The sequence below is a fragment of the Nesoenas mayeri genome (assembly GCF_963082525.1).
Source record: "Nesoenas mayeri genome assembly, chromosome: 1".
NCBI lineage: Eukaryota > Metazoa > Chordata > Aves > Columbiformes > Columbidae > Nesoenas > Nesoenas mayeri.
In genome coordinates, this window is record NC_137541.1 from 181472131 (window position 1) to 181487190 (window position 15060).

The 15060-nt window shown below is 40.4% G+C and overlaps 1 protein-coding gene across 1 annotated transcript in view; it reads right to left on the bottom strand.

Moving 5' to 3' along the window:
* Window positions 1–15060, bottom strand: part of ENOX1 (ecto-NOX disulfide-thiol exchanger 1) — a gene marked incomplete at its 3' end in the record, with an annotated part of 139593 nt that overhangs the window by 19933 nt on the left and 104600 nt on the right. The window contains exons 9-10 of the mRNA XM_080363364.1: window positions 7390–7497; window positions 2575–2631 (exon numbers count right to left, since the gene is read on the bottom strand). Coding sequence (XP_080219490.1) covers window positions 2575–2631; window positions 7390–7497 — 165 coding nt within the window. The remainder of the gene's footprint in view (window positions 1–2574; window positions 2632–7389; window positions 7498–15060) is intronic.

The window sequence follows — 15060 nt, forward strand, 5'->3', positions numbered from 1 at the left end:
TCCATTCCCCTGCAAAAATAAGAGAAAAAACTGAAGATTGTTCCATTTATAGGTTGAGTGCATTTCAGGAGAGATATTTTTCTTTTTGCGAAGGTGTCAAGATCCCTGTTTCCCTTTCAGGACGGTCTCACATAATGGAAATGTAGAAAACATAGCAGGATAAGTCTAAGTATAACTTTTCATCTGTATCTGTTTTTTCCTAAGAAAAGTATTTCCAGGTTTTATTTTAGGAAACAATATTTCCTAATGTAAAATGTGATGCTGACCAGTGTCATCAGCAGAATGCCTGAGGACTGCAGAAAATAATATTTTTAATATTACAAAATGGGCTTTCTTGATGTCTATGCAGTGTGACTAAAATTTCTACTGTCCTTTCTAGGAGCCTGATTTTCTATAGACTAAGTAACCTAAATATGCAATAGTATGAAGATTAGATTGTGTGCTCAGTGTATAGACATACGTTGCCATTTTTCCTTACCAACACCCCCCACTATTGCTCTGCATGTAAAGGTATTTCATTTGCTGAATTCAACCCATCAACTGTAACAAATATGTTCTAATCCCATTATATGCATCACAGTTCACTAACAACCAAGCCTTTTTCTCTTTGATCATCCCAGATTTGCACACTGGCCAAGGGCAAGAACCATGAAGTCTGCTGAGAATAGATGTGGAGAGACAACCTGCAAGGCATAACACCTGAGCGCTATATGTTTGATAGAAATGACAATTGTTTAAAAGGTACCTCAGCTCCCATTTTACAAAGTTCATTACTGTAGCAAATGCTTTAATGTCAGTTCTTTCCCTCTATTTCTCTATTTCCATTTGTGCTGCTGTGCTTTCTCTGATTTCATGGTAGCATAATTATTGAATACATGGCTGTAACTATGACTCAATAATTGTAGCTGTCTAGTCTCTCTCTTCACCATTAGTTTATGTATTGACTTATTTTCTTAGAAGTCTTATATTACTATGAGATCATCACAGGAAGAGGTCATGGAAAAAGAGGGACAGAAAACAGAGTTTCTGTCCTATAGAAAATTCAAGTATTTGAACAATTCTGACAATTACAAACTGGAACAAAATATTACATTTTGAAAAATTTACCATTAAACAAAAATTCTGAAATATTTTGGTTTAGATATCTGGGAATGATGTACTGAAACACTCTCTTTACACAACTGAAATGTTTAATTTTAACGCTATTCCAACCTTTATATTACATGAAAATAAAACTTTCAGGCTCTTCTGTTTTATCCAGTTACATATGAACCAGAATGATAAAAATTGAAGCATTTAGGTAATTTTCCTTCAAAACATTTCAGTCCTGCAAAACACTGTTTCATCTACATTTTTGGAGAGGAAGCAAATTCCTTTAGAAAGTTTCCAAGTCTTACATTTCTAAATTCCTTTAGGAACCCTGTAACCAGCTGCTGTACAAAGACAAGTTTTTAGGTAGCTAATGTGAGCATTGCAAGATCATCAGTGGATTAATGTCTTTATTTTGGTTTGCAAACATAATCTTTCAAAGGGGCAATGAGACGCTCTGCAGACAGACTGCAATTGCAGATTTGTTGGAGCTATCAGACAATATTGAATGTCTCCTGTCCAAATGCTGAGAGCTATGAGGCTCTATCGACTTCACTGCGGAAACAGACCACAATGAATGAGATTCAGGAATGGATTAAAAAGGACAAAACAACATTTCCTTATCACAAAGCAGCCCACAAAATTTGAGTCTGCCATTCACATTTAAAATGAAACTGCTTTCCTGGCTGTGCCATTAGAGAACACAGTGACCAAAATAGATGTTAAAATATATTAGTGTTCAGACTGTTGCTATTTCTCCTGGCTAGGAAGAAGATATTGTATATAATCAGTTTTAATTTTCATATGTTTATGACAAAGCACAAAGCTGCACAGTTTGGAAGACGAACATAACAGGGAAGTTTTCCTTTTTAATCTCTCCCCTTATCCAAATTACTGCAATCATTAAGGGGATAACAGAAACATATTTTTTTTTGGCAGCAGGTTTTAAAAAACGTGACCTTAACAAGTCCTTTAGTGATTTTGGGCAAAATAACAACTCAATGAATTAATTTAGTCCTCTTGTGCAAATTAACTGTTTCCAAATTATACACGTGTACGTGAATGACTTCACTCAGAACTGAAATATGGCCAGACTTGCTCAGCTGCAGGTGGCAGCCACAGACACAAACGGTACAACTTTGTAACTTGAGTAATCCTGGACAGGACACTACAGCAAAACATTTCTCTTGCAGTCGTTTCCATGGTATCTTTAACACCCACATACAGCAAGTGGGACATTGGTTGTTAAAGTCTCAGCCAAATAAATCCTACAAAGTAAATTGCATGGAACCCAATTTATCTGCCTCGAAATGAAGTTTTCTGGGATTTGAACCTGTTCCTTCAGGAAAAAAAGAAGCAAGCACTTCAAACCTGATGTGCAAATCATTCAGCCATTCTATCAGCTTTAAAACATAAATAGTATATTTGAGACCATATGCATGCATATATATATCTCTAAAGCTATACATAGATACCTGTACCTACATTTGCCTGAGATTCATCATGCCCATTGATTTCTGCTAATTCCTTGGCACTTTTTAACTGCAAAGAGTAAACAAAAAACAAAACAGAACAAAACAAGCACATTACTTGAGTATTTCACACAGTTATCTTTGATTTATTTGAAGGAGCATTTTATAAAGCTTCCAATGAGAAAAACAGATGGAGCATATAATTCTAATGAGTTTTTGCTCAAACCATTTTGAAAGCAACATACTTAAGGCTTGATAGGTTGGCAAAAAAAGGCAAATAATAAGACTGGGTCATTATTTTTTAAATAATAAGATTAGAAAGTAGTTTCAAGGCATAAAAAGTATATAGAATTGGCTCTCAAGAATAATAAATGATTTCATTTCCCATTCTTCTTGCTATTAATTTAAACTTTACAATATTTGCATGTTGCCACTAGCTAAATAGTGTTTTGCTAATGATTACTTTTGAGTGATATATTTTGAGCTGTTTAAGATGCCAAAGTGCTACTGTATGTTTCCTTCCTGAGGAAGCATCTAAATAACTGGCTCCTGGGTATGATGGAAAAGGAAGGGAAGAGAAGAACAGCGTTTTTGTTCAGTCAGTGGCAGGAAGAACTGAGGAGACACTGCCAATTCCAAATATGTAATCTGAACCAAATTTTCTCTTTTTTTTTTCCTCCTGAATTAGCTTTTTGGGGAAAATACAGAACTATATGGGTGATTGTAAAAATCAGTCCCAAGAGATTTAAGGAATGTCCTAGCTCATGTCTTGAGCCACAGTGAAATATGTAGTCGATCATTCTGTGATTGAGCAAATGCAGAAAGGAAATACCACAGGTCTCCTAAGCCTATAAACTGTGGAGGTTTGTACAATTAAATGAAGCACTCAGAACCTTTTCCTCTTTAGGTAAATCTCTGAAGAGTCATGCATTTATTCTAACTTAATTCAAAGTAGATATTTTGGATATGGATCTGGGGTGGCAGGAAGTTGGGAACATTAAACAGAGCTTTCCCCTAAATTCCTTGTTTTTACCCCAAAAAAATGGATTTGATGTAACTATTGATGATACAGCTGTGATCCTGAATGACAACAGTCCTAAAATCCAGGTGAATAGGAACACTATTATGTTTTGATTAGGTGTCTGACTCAGAAGCATTGGCAGGCTACCATCCTAGAGAGGCTTGGTTACCTCCATCATCTTTTTGCCACGTGACAGCAACAGCTAAACCATGTGTGACTCAGTTGCTGGCCTCTCACAGTTTACAATCTGACAGTAAAGGTCATCGGACCATGGTCTCTGCATACCTTATTACACAGGGCTGTAAACTGCATCAGTTCAGGAACTGATGCTCAAACTAAACCAGTTCTGATGGAGAGGGAAGGGGGCGGCAATCCCTGATAAAGCAGAACAAAAGATAGCTGGGGATGGCAAACTCATCAGGTGTCCTGTTTCAATTCACTAATGCTCATCTTTCAATACCTTTGAAAAGTCTGCAATTTATACTGACAGCAGGGTGATGCATTTCCAATGAGTGCTACATGTTTTCCCTGCACTGAAAAAAACAGCCATGCTGTGAAACCACCTCACTGTAAGGATGGCTGGTAGGAACGAGCTGAGAGGGCTGCTTCCAGCCAAGCACCAAAGTTCAGCACGTCTGCATCCTGGTGCAACCAGAAGAGAAATTTCCCTATTCTGCCACCTCTTCGTTTATAGAAATTCACTTCACTTGAGCAGTCCTGTTGAGTTCAGCTGTATTTCTAATCTGAATATGAGGTCAGGAGAGCATGCTTGGGTATGTAAAACTTCTCTGCACCTTAATGCCACACCCTGAGTACTCAGGGAGTGGTTTTCATTACTTACTTTTTGCTTTTCCTTTTCCAGGCTGATAAAGTGCCATCACCTCTTGGTGACCATGGCCTTCTTGCAAAATGCTCCACATACATTCTGCTGGTGACATACCACCCCCCTGTCAGCCACAGGTGCTTTTGATGGGAGACTGGGCTCAGCCTCTAGCCTGCAGCCTTCGTAGGTCTGGCAGGCTTCCACCTCACCATGGTTTCCTACCATGACTGCCCCGGCACTGCTCTACCTAAGCTTAATGCAGACAGGATGTTTGAGCCTGTCCATCTCTTTTATTGCCTGCCATGCTCTGAAAGGGATGCCTGAACTCAGGCAAGAAGGTGCTAGCATCCACATCTACACTAGGACCACTGTTGTAGGAGGTGGAGGTGAACTGGTGGAGATAATGGTGGAAAACTTGCGGGTAGAAAATGTGTGGCTGCATTCCCATGGGGTAAAGTCCCTTCTTTTCCAATATTTTTTTTTTTTCTAAAATCAAATTTAAATTAGATTTTTCTCTCACATCCTAAGGAGTGAAAGGTTGAAATACAAACCTCAGAAAAACATACAATATTGGAAACACAGGACTTGCCTTACCCCCTAGGCAGGCTCCATCGCAGGTTGGTGGCGAGTGTGATGTTGTTACCAGCAGAGGCCATGCTGAGGCAACACACTGAACTAGTGCCAGTAGCTACCAGGGGCCTGCCTGAAAGGAAAGGGGAAGGGTTGGGGAATTAGAAGTCTCTGGCACATCTAGTGCCATGGTGGGGTAGGTCTGACTCCAAACAGAGGGCATGAATCCCTCTGACAAGCAGAGCTAGTGGCCATGGGCCAGATCTAATACAGAAGCCCTTTGGCTATGGTAATGCAATATGGTGCAGAAGCAAATGGGACCTCTCCCAGCAGGACGTTCCAGGCTGGATGTGGCTGGATTAATGCAACTGGATCAGTGCGAGATGTGCTGAGCCAGCAGACGTGCTCAGACACAGCTGCACTTCTCCATGCAAACATGCTCATGGTGAGGCAAGGCAGGATCCCTCTGCCAGCTTGACACGAAAAGACAGATTTTAGCAAATGTATCACAAAAATGAGCCATATAATTGAGGTGGGAGCCTGGTGATATTTATTTTTGAGAGAAATGTTCATATTTACTTGACTCCGCCAGATGATTTTCAATGTCCATTGTGGATAAAACACATGGATGAGCTGTGGTGCTTGTAAAAGAAAGCTGTGAGTCTTGGCAAGTAGGGGTCATTACTACTAGGGCTTCTGCAATTCTGGAAAGTTTTGGAACTAGTTCAGGGTTGTCAGAGAAGCACACTGGCTGCATAGCTCTCCTTAGGAATTCTGGCTACTTACAGTCTTGGCCTTAGGCACGTTTCAGAGCTAATTCTCAAGAGAAATGCAGATCCATCCTGCCTTTCTTCCAGCTACTGTTTCGTCTGTCTGCCTAGCATGAGTGCACATTTGATTTGCAATTAGTAGGAGTCTGCACAGATTCAAAAGTCTGCCCTGGTGGTCCCTACTGGGGCCCAGTATTGCAAGATCTTCTTATACATTTTTGTAGCATTTAATTGCTACCAAGATATAAAATAACTTCATGAAATGTCATTATTTCTTTTGTGTGTGTGTTTTGTTTGTTTGTTTGTTTGTTTTTAAGTATTTTATAATGTTATACCTTGAATGTCATGTAAAAATGTAAATGAGATGCAATTAACTGAAGAGATCTGGTGGGTTCAATGTTTATAAAAGTTCTGTCATTATCAAATCCATTCTTCCGCATGACATTTTGTGTGACACAGTCTTGCATCAGCTCTTAATTAGAAGGTTTTCTTTGTAACCATAAGTGCTAAGAACACGTGTTTGAACATAAAAGCTTTATTTTTTCCAGAATCTAAGTTATTAGTTTCTAGAATATATTTGTCACTAGATAAGTTTTAAAGCAAATCTTAGATGTGGAACAATGTCTCAGCTTTCATAATGAGCTTTAAAAACATCTGATATAAGCATAAGTTACTTTTCCTATCTGTAAATTAAATGTATAAATCTGTAGGCATATTCAGACATACATGCTGAAAAATCTTAAGAGTCATCAGCATTTTGAATCTCTGCCATCTAATAACTTCTGATTCCACAGTCTTTAAACTGCAAATACTTGACCAAGTCTCTAAATATTTTAGCTCAGTTTATATAGAAAGGATTAAAATAAGGTCTCAAAGCAGAGAATGTGACTGTGCAGCACAGTGGGGATTTGTGATTTGAGTATGTCCAAGCCATGTGCTCTGTACAATCAACATGTCTTTGTGCACACTGTGTTTGTACACAATGCATTGCTTCATCTCCAGATTTGCAAATTTAGCATCAGATTTTCTTTTTGTTGTGTAACTATCCATCTTACCATGCTTATAAAACTACGCTATTAAATATTCTTGTCAGTGTCATAGAACACCTTAGTATCAAATGTGTGATAATCAGACTTGCTGAGGTTTGCTTTTCACTGCTTAAATAAGTGCACTGATAATCACTTTTAAAATGTCATTATAATAAAGTTTTTTGTATACTTTTATCTGCATGAATAGCACTGGAGATACCAAGCTCTCTTTCTCAATACTAGTCTTAAAATAAAGAGCTCTTTTCTTTCAGGTATATTACACTCACCCAACATTTTTTTTTAAATTCAGAGTGAAAGCACACATCACTGATACCTATGTAGAATAATGTAAGAAGAAATGTTACTCAAGACATGAAATTCATTATTGAATAGGATAAAATAAGGGTCATTTTCACTCTGTTTTCTCATGTTCTGTGTTAGCCTCAGCTGCATTCACAAATGCTAATCAGAGCAGACACACAGGCCACATAAGGTTATGCCTTGCTCACAGCATATTCTGTGGTCAGACTCCTATGGAGTTTGGAGGTGAAGCCACGAGTCCTTCACCTCCTTAGCATGCCTGAGCCAGAAACTTTCTCCCACCAGAGACACTCACCTGTTCCTGCAGGACTTTAAGCATTGCTTGTGTATGTGTTTGTTCTTCCTTGGCTTGCTCCAGTTCAGATTTTTTGTTATTTAATTCTTCCTGTATGCTCAATAATTGCTGCACAAAGAAAAGAAGTTTCTGATTAGCATCGTCTGGATCCAAAATTGTTTTAAATCCTTAGTTTGATAAATCTTCATTTCGAACAACGCTTTGTAGTCTGCTCCTACATTTACTATTGTTGCATAATACACTGTGTCTAAATGGACTAGAGGTAAATTATTCTCATCTGCATCTCCTCCTGCAGCAGTGCTCTGCAAGTAATGTGTCTGTTAATGTGTGTTAAGCTATTTGTTACATTAAAGCAGAGAGTCTTGGTACAGTATATCACCCACAGAGTGACTGTCACATTCATCTGAACCAAAATCTTATTTGTGGAAGTATATGTAGTGGTTTTAATAATACTAGGGTAAACACTATGGTACATAAATAATTTAAAAGCACAGTCCTTTAATATAATTAGTCATTGGCCAACAGCCATTTTCATTCTATGCAAAGCAATATTCTGGAAAGCTTTTGCACTGAGTTGCCAAGAAGACAAAAGCTTTCTTTTTTTTCCCTTATGCCGTGATATTTTGTTAGATCAGGAAGACTGATGCCCTACAAATCAATGTATTAGCCAGGAAAGACTGCTGTTCTGGACTATCAAAATAAAAAGCTATGATCAAACCTTATTTTTATGAAGAGAATTCTGGGGTGTGGGAACATTTTTTAAAGCCCATGTCCTCTGGTCTTGGCTAGCTTTAGGTTCTGCAGAGATTTATTGTGACTATCAAGAGCAGGGCAGTAGATGTAGTTAACTTTGAAATAATTTTATATTTTTCCATTGATGTGGTAAATGTTAGAGGCTGCTGAAGAAAAAAGAGGGGACAAACATAAGATGAAAAAGGGGTTAATGGTGCTTTCCCTTAGTGATCAAGAAAGGAAACTGATTTGATGAGGCAACACATTGCTAGTAGGCACACTTCTTTTGAGGACTACTTGAATGAGGAATTGCTTTACTACCGATCTAACCACATATCTAAGCGTCTAAAGCTCAGTTTATGCTTGTGCTTAGAATTCGTAACTCCAACTCGGACTGATGTTGCAGGTGTTCAGCATCTTGGTAAGTTACAGAGAGCAAATCTAGAAATAATCCCTGGCCTTGTTCCACTCCACTGCACTGGAAGTCCCAGGCATTGAAAGACTTGGTACCAGTATTGTCTTCAGAGCTGCTTGGAAATAGATGACATTTCAGGGACTGATGGAGCCATTGGTCGTGTATTTCTGTTGTGAATAAACACCAGTAGGATGAATCAATTCAGCTACTGAAGTAAAAATACATGTTGGTATATGTCTGAATATATCTCACACACTTTACAGTCCAGTTGGTTTAGCTTTTTGATGGATCTTGCTGCATGGATTGCTCCCTGGGAGCCTTCAAGAGATATTTGGGTATGTGAATTCATTCTGCCACAGCACAAGAGCATTTCAAATCTCAGGATTTTACATGAAATAACAAGTCCTGTTCCATTGAGGCTCTTGCCCAACCAGCTTTTGTGTGGAAAGGTCTACTGAGGCATTTCCCAACCAAGGATGGATGGCCAATTCAGGCCTGTGTTTATCTTGCCAGTTGGGTACTACTCCCTACATTATCAGAAGATGCACTGAATTTGTGTGTACTATCATATGTCACACACTGATACCCATTGCAGGTCCTCAGCACAGTTACAGCTTTCCAGATATTTTGTAACTTGTTAGCCCAGAAGAGACCATTTGTTCACCTTGTGTAACCTCTTGTTATTACAGACCATTAAGTTTCACCCAGGATAGCTCTAGTGGATATCTGCAATTTAGAAAGAAGGGACCCCAGTCCTCCTAAGAGAAGCAGAGCATACAAGACCTCGCAGCTGAACTGAGGAAGTGTGGTTTGGATGATTGGGTAGTGAGGTCGACTGTGAACTGGCTGAAGGAAAGAAGCCAAAGAGTCATAGTCAATGGGGCAGAGTCCAGTTGGAGGCCTGTATCTAGTGGAGTGCCTCAGGGGTCAGTGCTGGGGCCAGTATTATTCAATATATTAATCAATGATTTGGACAAGGGAATAGAGTGCACTATCAGCAAGTTTGCTGATGACACCAAGCTGGGAGGAGTGGCTGACACGCCAGAAGTCTGTGCTGCCATCCAGAGACCTGGATAGGCTGAAGAGTTGGGCGGGGAAAAAATGAATGAAATATAAAAGGGCAAATGTAGAGTCTTGCCTCTGGGCAAGAACAACCCCAGGTTCCAGTATAGGTTGGGAAACGACCTATTAGAGAGCAGTGTAGGGGAAATGGACCTGGGGGTCCTGGTTGACAGCAGGATGACCATGAGCCAGCACTGTGCCCTTGTGGCCAGGAAGGCCAATGGCATCCTGGGGTGTATTAGAAGGGGGGTGGTTAGTAGGTCCAGAGAGGTTCTCCTTCCCCTCTACTCTGCCCTGGTGAGACCGCACCTGGAATATTGTGTCCAGTCCTGGGCCTCTCAATTAAAGAAGGACAGGGAACTGCTGGAGAGGGTCCAGCACAGGGCAACAAAGATGATTAAGGGAGTGGAGCATCTCCCTTATGAGGAAAGGCTGAGGGAGCTGGGTCTCTTTAGCTTGGAGAAGATGAGACTGAGGGGTGACCTCATTAATGTTTATAAATATATAAAGGGTGAATGTCATGAGGATGGAGCCAGGCTCTTCTCGGTGACAACCAATGGTAAGACAAAGGAGTAATGGGTTCAAACTAGAATACAAGAGGTTCCACTTAAATTTGAGAAGAAACTTCTTCTCAGTGAGGTTAAGAGCACACTGCAATGGGCTGCCCAGTGGGGTCGTGGAGTCTCCTACTCTGGAGACATTCAAAACCTGCCTGGACACCTTCCTGTGTAACCTCATCTGGGTGTTCCTGCTCTGGTAGGGGGATTGGAGTAGGTGATCTTCTGAGGTCCCTTCCAATCCCTAACATTCTGTGATTCTGTGAAGACACCACAAAGATAGCATAAGCCCTTTCAAAGGTCACTAACTGAGACATTTGAGGTTAGGTAAGCAGATATGTCACCTAATGTGGGCTGGTGAAATGTTGTTTCCTTCCCAGCTGCACACTGTTTGATCTTATACACCTGAATGGTTCTTAAGAGAAAGGAGTCTTTGTCCCCCATTTCAGAGTCTTCTCTGACTAGTTAAGTCTCATCAGCATGGCCAGCCTTTGATGATTCAAAGGGAGGAGCCAAAATGAGTTAAATGATCCTCAGAAAAAGCCCAGAATGCATCCTGCCAATTATGTACTGGGGGAGGGAAGCCCTTGTTATCACCTTCAGGTAATCATCTGAAACCTTGAAGCATGGGATTTGATTATTGTCATTGCCTCAGTGCAGTGCTACAAGTACTAGGGAGTCTGAGGAGGATCTCACAAGAGATCTAGTTTGCTCCATAGCCTCTGAAGGAAGTGAATAGCCATGCGTGTCCAAGGAGAATGTCCCCACCATCCAGATTGCACCTTCATCCTGGTCCAGCTACTGGGAGAAACCCTAGACCACATGCTTCTGAACGCTATAAACTCCCATCTGGAATGTCCCAAGCATGTTTTCAGATGATTTCTGCCCCTGGAAATCCTTTTCACTACTGAATGGCTGTTACAAATGGTAAACCAAGTTTCACTTATGGGTTGAACTTGTTACACTTTTACTAGAAGCAAAATCTTTTTCCCTATCCTACCCACCCCCTGGATCTTCCATGGCGAAGTTTTACATTCCATAGATCAGCTCACAAACTTCCACTGTTTCATTCTCACATCTCCCACTGTGATCACCCACTGTGATTTAGTCTAATTATATCCCCCTTCCTTTGATCCTGACTTTTTTCTGTTTTGTGTTTGAGACATTTTTTCCTGAAACTGTCCAAGCATGGGAGGAAATGCTGTGGAAGACACCCTCTGAGAGCACAAGAGAGATGCTCCCTGCTCTGCATCTTTGTAATTGACTCTGGACCAGCCCAGAATAGGAATCTCAGGAAAACATCTGACATGCTTAGCTTCCCTGGGGTTCGAGTGTGCATTCTGGTTGCAGTATGACCTGTAAAGCACTTTATATGAGATAAGAGCTTTCAGCAGTCTTAATGGTTAATGTGTCAACTACTGCAGGCTTACTGTGTGTGCATAGGCTCATATTTTCAAAGACAGCAAATGAGTCTTATTTGCATGGGGGTAGAAAAGAGAATATCTATAACTAAGATACCATATTCCCAGTCACACATATGATTTTTCTTTCGCAGAACTGGGACCTTCCTATTCAAGCCCCAAAGATGTCAGAATTGTTTAAACCTTGTAGCTATCCTCTGGGGGGTTTAACTTTCTTTCTTTTTCTCTGCCTCATATTTATCTCTAAATGCTGCAGAACCTGCTCAGTTTGCATAGGTCAGGTTCTGAGATTTCTTTTTCCTGCATGGTTGATGCTGCCACCAGGAAGCTGCAATAAGGAATTATACTTGCCAAACAGCATATTTTTCCCTTCTAGTCTCATTTTGGAAAATGAAGAAATAGCTTTGAATGAAAAGAATATCAGCCTAAGACAGATGAACAGCCTGCAAAATTTCAGCACAAACACGTGATGTTTGGCAAAATTAGAAGCAAATGGGAAGAGGATCTTATACTGGCAGGAATGAGGCAAGTTTCATAACAGGGACTGCTGTCGGGACTGCTGTTGTGCCTGCTTATTAACAGACAGCCTCTCCATAAAGATTTTAATGAATGGTGCCAAGATGATGGTATTTGAATATTCAAAACTATTTTGTTTTTCACAGAAATGCAGTTATTAAAAATCAATCCTATAGATATTTCTGCTGCTTTTCAGAGTGCTTGCAAGTATACACAACAATGAATTAAAATTTAAAAAATTGGTTTTGATTTTAATGTTTGTGCTGTTCCATCTACTATGCCATCTCATCTAGCGCTTCTGCCAGAGCTTACACGTGTACTCACCCACCCGTGCAGTATTTGCTACCCTGATTCTACCTGTTATGTCCTGCTGGCTCGTCCCACAGCTACTGTTAGCAGAGCTATCAAAGCATCCCTTCCTTCAATCTTTTCTCACCTCTCTGGTCATTTCCTTTAAGCCCTGATGACCCCAACTTTGTGGCACAGCCATGGCATTCAAACAGCAGTTTGCCAGTGTCCTCAGGCAAAGGAGCAACTTCTTGGTTACACAGCCAGGAAATATCTTGCTCATCCTTCTGTTGTCTTCCAGTGGTGCTCAGTGCAGAATTCTTCAGGTTTCTGAGGGTCCCCTGCAAGTTATGCATGGGTCTTTTCCCTGAGCCAAAATCTCAGCATCAGGAAGCAGAAAAGCACCTCATGGTGCTCATGGCAGCTTTGAGGATCCTGGAGAGAGACACCTGCACAGCCTAGATCTCCACTAGCACCAGTCTGGAATCTCAGATGGTCTCTGTTCAACCAAAACCACTTGTCAGCATGGCTTCCAGGTTGACCTTAAGAGAGGAAGCCATCTAGCAAGTGCAGATCAGACTGGCAGACATCACTGATATCCCCTCACTGGCTTTTCCAGAGACGAGACAGGAAAGGAGAAAGAATTAACCTACAGGTTGTCTTTCCAGACATTAATCAATGCATCTTAGACAAAAAATGCAAGACAGATTGCTTATTGCCCGTGGCAGTTCTAGATCTGCTTTGTACAGAAAAGGTAAATATCACTTGCTGCTGTTAAGCTTCATTCGTTCATGAGGATCAAATCCTCCCTGTACATGTGAGTAGCTAATTTCTTTATATGGGGGGGAAGGGGGTGTGTGTGTGTGTGTTCTATTTTGTTTTGTTTTTCCAAGCATTTCCACCTCCAATGCTGAATCTCTGTCAGAGACAGTTCAGTACCACCCATATTGCGTAGATCTCAAAAGTGCAGACAGAAAATTACCATCTTAAACCATTCTTCACAGTTTCTGAAACATTAAATATAGATGGCATTATTGAAGCCAGCTGAATTACTCAGACTGTGTAGAATGTGGTGCCAGTGTGGCCAAGAATGCTAACAACCAAACAGCACACAGTGTCTCAAAATACATGAGAAGCCCTAAAGGGAAAGAATAGCTTGCTGTTGTGTACCACTGTGCAGCCATGAAATACTCCTTCTCTTTCCTCTCCTCCTCTCTGTCAGCAGCTCTTCATTGCTTCCCAAAAGGCAGCGTTATATGTGTACATGTAAATATAAATTATGGACATATCTGGAAGTGTGGTCACACACTGAGCCTAGCAGGACAGAGAAGGGTCTCTCAGAAGGAGAGTGTGGTTTCCAGCATGAAGCCATCAACATAGCATGCTAAGAAAAGGGAAGCAGATTAGAAGAGAACACAAGGCCTGAGGCTGTACTTAGATACTTTAAGGCTGACAGAATAATGAAAAAAGGCAAACCTGCATTTGTCACAAGTTTAGCAGTTATACTGCTGAATGGTCCTGCCCCTGCTATTTTGGTGACTGTTTTCTCTACAGCTGCTTGAAATGAAGTATGAAAAGGTTACAAAGACCTTAAAGAAAGAGAAATAAAGAAGAGCAGACAAAAGAACGCCTCTGAGGTGAGAGCACTGACTTTGATCACAGGTTGCACAGGCAGTTTTAGCAAACCGAGCCTGTTCAGCCACGGGAAGGAGGTGCAGACTCGCCCTCCCATTTCTGGAGTAGCTGCAGTGTGTCCAGAAAATAGCTGTGGCAAACTCTTCTGAAATTAGTCCATCAGTCAAAGAGGGGTGGTCTTACACAGTCTAACTGAGCCAACTCAGTTGAATGGCCACCTTAGGTACCCGGTGAACTCAGGCAAATAGAAGTCTCCTATCCATACAGTGTTTGGAGACAGGGTATTACTCTCCACTTACTACCTGTAGGGAATATATCCCTATATGGGAAAAACGGTGAGACCTGATTCAGTAGGTGTTTAAAATGAAGGCAAAACCCAGATGCCTCAAATAGGCAGGCTGTATCTCAACCAAGGCTACCTTTTTCAGTCCCAATGAAACCAAGACTTTCACACTAGACAGTAACCTCATGAAAAAATTCTCACTTGTGAAAAAGTGCAGCCCTTTCCCCTATAGTACAGTAGAATCAGAGATCTAAAAAGTATGATAACACAGGCATTGAAAGGACTGCAGAGTTCACCTAAAAATTGAAACACTCAGGCTAGAAATTTCAGAGGTTTCATTTTTTTCCCCAAGTAAAAGCTTGCTGCATGTTTTCTAACTTTATTTTATGGAAAGGAAAATATTAATAAATTAAAGTTTTCAAAATGAAAATGGACAAAAATTAGCAAGTGTTTCAAGTGTTTCTTGGACACTGTTCACAAATAAAGAGGGGAAGGATGGTAAATATTTATTTTCAAAATCCTCCTTAAGTAGAAAGAAAAGAAATAATGATTTGAAATGAAATCTCAGGTACACAACCACTTGCAAAATAAAAATACAAATCCCTCTCCCAGTACTTTCACAGATCGTCTGGAAGAGTGTTTTTCTCTTTTTGTAAAACAGATGAGATTTCATCTCACAAATGGCCAGCACATGGCAGGCTTGAATAATGAGAAAGTGACTTCCCAGCTGAGCAAATATGCATTAGTAACAAGACACTGATG